Source organism: Babylonia areolata, chromosome 28, assembly GCF_041734735.1.
Source record: "Babylonia areolata isolate BAREFJ2019XMU chromosome 28, ASM4173473v1, whole genome shotgun sequence".
NCBI lineage: Eukaryota > Metazoa > Mollusca > Gastropoda > Neogastropoda > Buccinidae > Babylonia > Babylonia areolata.
Window position 1 is genome coordinate 22,621,203 of NC_134903.1, and position 6,815 is coordinate 22,628,017.

Below are 6,815 nucleotides of genomic sequence, written 5' to 3' on the forward strand. Positions count from 1 at the left end.
GATTACTGTTCTACAGCCCCTGAAAACAGACATTGACCAGGTGATTACTGTTCTACAGCCCCTGAAAAGAGACATTGACCAGGTGATTACTGTTCTACAGACCCTGAAAACAGACATTGACCAGGTGATTACTGTTCTACAGACCCTGAAAACAGACATTGACCAGATGATTACTGTTCTACAGCCCCTGAAAAGAGACATTGACCAGGTGATTACTGTTCTACAGCCCCTGAAAAGAGACATTGACCAGGTGATTACTGTTCTACAGCCCCTGAAAAGAGACATTGACCAGGTGATTACTGTTCTACAGCCCCTGAAAAGAGACATTGACCAGGTGATTACTGTTCTACAGACCCTGAAAACAGACATTGACCAGGTGATTACTGTTCTACAGATTCTGAAAACAGACATTGACCAGGTGATTACTGTTCTACAGATTCTGAAAGCAGACATTGATTGACCAAGTGATTACTGTTCTGCAGCCCCTGAAAACAGACATTGACCAGGTGATTACTGTTCTACAGCCCCTGAAAAGAGACATTGACCAGGTGATTACTGTTCTACAGATTCTGAAAACAGACATTGACCAGGTGATTACTGTTCTACAGATTCTGAAAGCAGACATTGATTGACCAAGTGATTACTGTTCTGCAGCCCCTGAAAAGAGACATTGACCAGGTGATTACTGTTCTACAGACCCTGAAAACAGACATTGACCAGGTGATTACTGTTCTACAGACCTGAAAACAGACATTGACCAGGTGATTACTGTTCTAGACCCTGAAAACAGACATTGACCAGGTGATTACTGTTCTACAGACCTGAAAACAGACATTGACCAGATGATTACTGTTCTACAGACCTGAAAAGAGACATTGACCAGGTGATTACTGTTCTACAGACCTGAAAAGAGACATTGACCAGGTGATTACTGTTCTACAGACCTGAAAACAGACATTGACCAGGTGATTACTGTTCTACAGACCTGAAAAGAGACATTGACCAGGTGATTACTGTTCTACAGACCTGAAAACAGACATTGACCAGGTGATTACTGTTCTACAGACCTGAAAACAGACATTGACCAGGTGATTACTGTTCTAGACCCTGAAAACAGACATTGACCAGGTGATTACTGTTCTAGACCCTGAAAACAGACATTGACCAGGTGATTACTGTTCTACAGACCCTGAAAACAGACATTGACCAGGTGATTACTGTTCTACAGACCCTGAAAACAGACCTTGACCAGGTGATTACTGTTCTACAGACCCTGAAAACAGACATTGACCAGGTGATTACTGTTCTACAGACCCTGAAAACAGACATTGACCAGGTGATTACTATATTCCGCAGACCTCACAATTTCACGGAGCCCAGCCTGGTAGACCTGAGTCCGCTGAGTCGGGTGGAGGACTGGCTGGAGTCCATCAAGATGGACCGCTATGTGACGTCCTTCCAACAGGCAGGCATCAGCACCATGGAACAGGCTTGTCATTTGACACTGCGGGACCTGCTGGGCATGGGCATCACCCTAGTGGGGCACCAGAAGAAGATCATGAATAGTCTGCAGACCCTGAGGGCCCAGCTAGCAGGATCCCACCTCACAGAGGGCTTTCTGGTATAGCAGTGGCCCCTGAGATGCACAGGGGAGCTGAAGACACCGAGGACGGTGCTGTATAGCAGTGGCCCCTGAGATGCACAGGGGAGCTGAAGACAGCGAGGACGGTGCTGCTGTGACAGGATGCTGAGAGAGTTCTCGGGGTCCTGTGCTGTCTGGATGTCCATGTGTCATATGAGATTGTGAGGAATTCCTGGTGCTGTGAGGGGCTGCTTGTATAATTGACTTCAGTGAAGGATTCTTGTTAATCAATAATCAGTTGGTATGATAAAAGCCTGGATATTTTTTCACTTTGCAAAAGTGTATGACAACTTCATAATTTTAGAGAGACTGAGGATATACTCAGTGTTAAGGAAGCACCTCTGTGTGTGCAGTGTGCAAAGTATGCAAGCAGGAGTTCACAGTTCATGGAACAGGATGTCAAGAATGTCTTTGTCTTCAGGAAACATTGCTGTACAGTGTGATTGTGGGCTGCCTGCCAGGAATCATTCCTTGATATTCCACAAAACCAGCAGAGATTTCTTGATACAATGGAAGAACAGGGGGGAGTGCGTGGTGTTGCACCACATGTATTGTTACATGCATTTGAGACCTGGCCACTGACAGCTTTGATCTGCAGCAGTATGATTTGTTCTTCTTTCTGTGGCTGATGTTGACAACTGATGAAACTGAAGGGAAGGGAGTATAGCCAGACAGGACTGGACCTTTCACAGTGATGGCGGGAACATGGAGCCTTGACACAACACACATCAGTAAGAGAAAGCAAGTCTTCACTGTTGACTGACCCTCCACGGGGAAGTGTCTTCACGTGAACTAATGAAGAACGAAACAGTTTCCCTCAGCTGTTTTGAGCTGTCATGGACATTTCTGAACACACCAGGAAGCATGATGTACAGTGTGGTTACTTGGAATCACTGAAGACAAATATCCAGAATTACAGCCACACAATGTGTGTTATATGTCACTGACATGAGGAGGCATGGTGGTAACAAGTGGTGACACCTGTGGTGATTCACCATTCACATCTTGCTTCACACAGCCCACAATCACTTTGTGGTTGCTGAATAATGGAAATCCGCATCATGTTCTGGGGGTGTTTACAAATTTTATTTTGATTGTGGCTTATTTAGTTCTAGAGATCTTCAGGTTGCTCAGAATAATATTGTAACAGTTTATGTATGTGAAAACACAAGACATACCTGAAGCAATACTACATGTATTAAATATGTTATATATGCTGTGTGTGTGAACACGTAAAACTGTCATTTCGACGTGAAGTACAGTATTTTTAAAGACTGGACTAACTGTGTAACTGTCATTGTGTGGAGGCTGTGTTGAGAGCCACATGTGTGTGGGCAAGTAACAGAGTGCTGATCTGATGACTTTGTGGAGTCCATTGTAACCAGTCCTGTCAAATGTGGTCATCACCAGTCTTCACATCCTTGTGGTCACAAATTTGATGAGTATTTGAAGTCAGATGATTGTGTGAAGTCAAATGAATATGTGCAGTCAGATTAATATATGAAGTGTAATGAATGTGTAAAGTCGAATGAATATGAAGCCAGATGAATAAGCAAAGTCATATGAATAATGATTATGTAAAGTCACTGTTCACTTGCCCCCATCATTACTTTGACCAAAGACTGTAACTGTCTTATGCCTTTATGATGAGCATTGCTGTAATTTGCTTATTATCAAAGTATTTAAAGTGTCCATATCGTTAGCTGGTTTACTTTCCAATCAGTGTATATTTGAATACATTGTTTGTGTGTTTGGTTCATGTGAATAGCAAATGAGGAACAGTATTGTTCAAGCCTGGACTAACTGTGTAAATTGTCAAAGAGATGGAAACTGAGCTGATGTCTACATGGAGTCTATTGTGACCTGCCACTTTATATTGCTTGTTTAATCAGGTAGACCCCCAACATTTACCAACAGCAGTTCCCCCTTGTTTATTCGATTGTTTTTTGTGTTTTTTTAACATACAAAATAGTCCAAAACCTGTCCAGATTGTCCAAAAACTAAATCATCCTTGTTCAGTGTTAGTATTAACTGACACAGTGTTGTGCCAGGTATTAACATGCACTGCTCCATGTGCAGTACCTCCTGGTGACTCTTGGGATTTCTCCCACTGCCCATTGAAGCAACCTAACCCATCAGTGATGGTGCCAACAGAATGTAGTATCAATGAAAATATATGGATAATCAAGATATCTATTATGATGTTGATATCTGTAGTGATTTCTGTTGACTTTGCTTAGTTTCATTGAAAATGTAGTTTTGAATGGGTGATTCATTCCGTCAAAGGGGTCATGGTTTCTGACATGTTTTAAGGATGCCATGGAGTTTTCTTCAACATGTTGTATACAGATTATTCTTGTGTTGTTGGTGGAACCAAGATGACAAATTGCTTTGCTCAATGAATATCATTTAACTCTATCATTTACTAATTCTTGTTGACAGGAATCATTTGCATTTCTGTTTTTTGAGGATTTTTCCTTGTTATGGTCATTCTCTCTCTCTCTCTCTCTCTCTCTCTCTCTCTCTCTCTCTGTCTGTCTCTCTCTTTCTGTGTGTCTCTCTCTCTGTCATGAAAGATTTGAAGAAGAAGCTAATGCTGTTTCATAAATAGATATGAATAGATTTGATACGTAAGAAAGTGGAGCGTGCACAATAGGAAGTCAGTGTGGACCTTGAGGTGTGTGATGCCAACACTGACGAAGACCTGTATGTCACATAAGTCAGAATGTTGGTAATGAATGATTAGTGAATGAAGAACAGGGTGTGAGCTTTCCTCTTCCTGATGAAAGTCATATCTTTTTAACTTTAATGTGTAAGCTGGCATAAATGAGCAGTTATAACAACTACTTCAGCACATATATTTAATGAACAGAAAAGACAACAACTTCAGCGCATATATTGAACGAACAGTTATAACAACAACTTCAGCACATATATTTAATGGACAGAAAAGACAACAACTTCAGCACATATATTGAATGAACAATTAGAATGACAACTTTAGCATGTATATTGAATGAACAATTAGAATGACAACTTTAGCATGTATATTCAGTCTCTCTCATGTTTGTCAAACATTAAATTGCACTTGAAGTTTGGTGCTCCAGGAATTGACGCATGCATATGACACATAGAACAGAATTCCCTAGTTTTCCCAACTACCTACACTGGTTGCTTTTTGACACTATCTCTCATTTACAGTATTCCCTAGTTTTCCAGACTACTTACACTGGTTGCTTTTTGACACTATCTCTCATTTACAGTATTCCCTAGTTTTCCTGACTACTACTGGTTGCTTTTTTGGTTGCTTTTTGACACTACATGTATCTCTCATTTACAGTATTTCCTAGTTTCCCAGACTACTACTGGTTGCTTTTTGACACTATCTCTCATTTACAGTATTCCCTAGTTTTCCTGACTACTTACACTGGTTGCTTTTTGACACTACATGTATCTCTCATTTACAGTATTTCGTAGTTTCCCAGACTACTACTGGTTGCTTTTTGACACTATCTCTCATTTACAGTATTCCCTAGTTTTCTAGACTACTTACACTGGTTGCTTTTTGACACTATCTCTCATTTACAGTATTCCCTAGTTTTCCAGACTACATACACTGGTTGCTTTTTGACACTATCTCTCATTTACAGTATTCCCTAGTTTCCCAGACTACTACTGGTTGCTTTTTGACACTGTCTCTCATTTACAGTATTCCCTAGTTTTCCTGACTTCTTACACTGGTTGCTTTTTGACACTATCTCTCATTTACAGTATTTCCTAGTTTCCCAGACTACTACTGGTTGCTTTTTTGACACTATCTCTCATTTACAGTATTCCCTAGTTTTCCTGACTACTGACACTGGTTGCTTTTTGACACTATCTCTCATTTACAGTATTCCCTAGTTTTCCAGTCTACTACTGGTTGCTTTTTGACACTATCTCTCATTTACAGTATTCCCTAGTTTTCCTGACTACTGACACTGGTTGCTTTTTGACACTATCTCTCATTTACAGTATTCCCTAGTTTTCCTGACTACTGACACTGGTTGCTTTTTGACACTATCTCTCATTTACAGTATTCCCTAGTTTTCCTGACTACTGACACTGGTTGCTTTTTGACACTATCTCTCATTTACAGTATTCCCTAGTTTTCCTGACTACCTACACTGGTTGCTTTTTGACACTATCTCTCATTTACAGTATTCCCTAGTTTTCCTGACTACCTACACTGGTTGCTTTTTGACACTATCTCTCATTTACAGTATTCCCTAGTTTTCCTGACTACTGACACTGGTTGCTTTTTGACACTATCTCTCATTTACAGTATTCCCAAGTTTCCTGACTACTTACACTGGTTGCTTTTTGACACTATCTCTCATTTACAGTATTCCCTAGTTTTCCTGACTTCTTACACTGGTTGCTTTTTGACACTATCTCTCATTTACAGTATTCCCTAGTTTTCCTGAATACCTACACTGGTTGCTTTTTGACACTATCTCTCATTTACAGTATTCCCTACTTTCCTGACTTCTTACACTGGTTGCTTTTTGACACTATCTCTCATTTACAGTATTCCCTAGTTTTCCTGACTACTACACTGGTTGCTTTTTGACACTATCTCTCATTTACAGTATTCTGTCTCTCATTTACAGTATTCCCTAGTTTTCCAGACTACTTACACTGGTTGCTTTTTGACACTATCTCTCATTTACAGTATTCCCTAGTTTTCTAGACTACTGACACTGGTTGCTTTTTGACACTGTCTCTCATTTCCTCCAGTCTAGGCCTGTCTGTCCCTCAGTTCCACCTTTATTTTCCCATTCAACACAGCAGTATTTCATTATGCACAGAAGTGCACCATACAACTTGGATACGCTACATATGGTCACATTAATGGTTTAATCCAATATCAGTAACATTGAGCATGGCTATACATTTCTTCAGAACTAGAAATATGATTCATTTTTCATATTCTCAATGTCCATTAAAAGCATGTCTTGTTTGTTTTGTTTTGTTTTGTCTTTTTTTCTTTTCTTTTTTTTTCTTTTTTTTGTATATGCATGAGTGCCTTTTATAGCTATGGAAATTCTAAAATGTTAAGTCAGCAAAACAACAACAACAACAACAAAAACATTATGTGATAGTAGGCAGCTGAAAAGCATATATGCAGGAG

The 6,815-nt window shown here is 40.0% G+C and overlaps 1 protein-coding gene across 1 annotated transcript in view; it reads left to right on the forward strand.

Moving 5' to 3' along the window:
* Window positions 1-4,890, forward strand: part of LOC143301829 (ephrin type-A receptor 4-like) — a 200,636-nt gene extending 195,746 nt beyond the window's left edge. Inside the window, exon 21 of the mRNA XM_076616237.1 lies at window positions 1,357-4,890. Coding sequence (XP_076472352.1) covers window positions 1,357-1,627 — 271 coding nt within the window. The 3' untranslated portion in view covers window positions 1,628-4,890. The remainder of the gene's footprint in view (window positions 1-1,356) is intronic.
* Window positions 4,891-6,815: the final 1,925 nt, after the last annotated feature.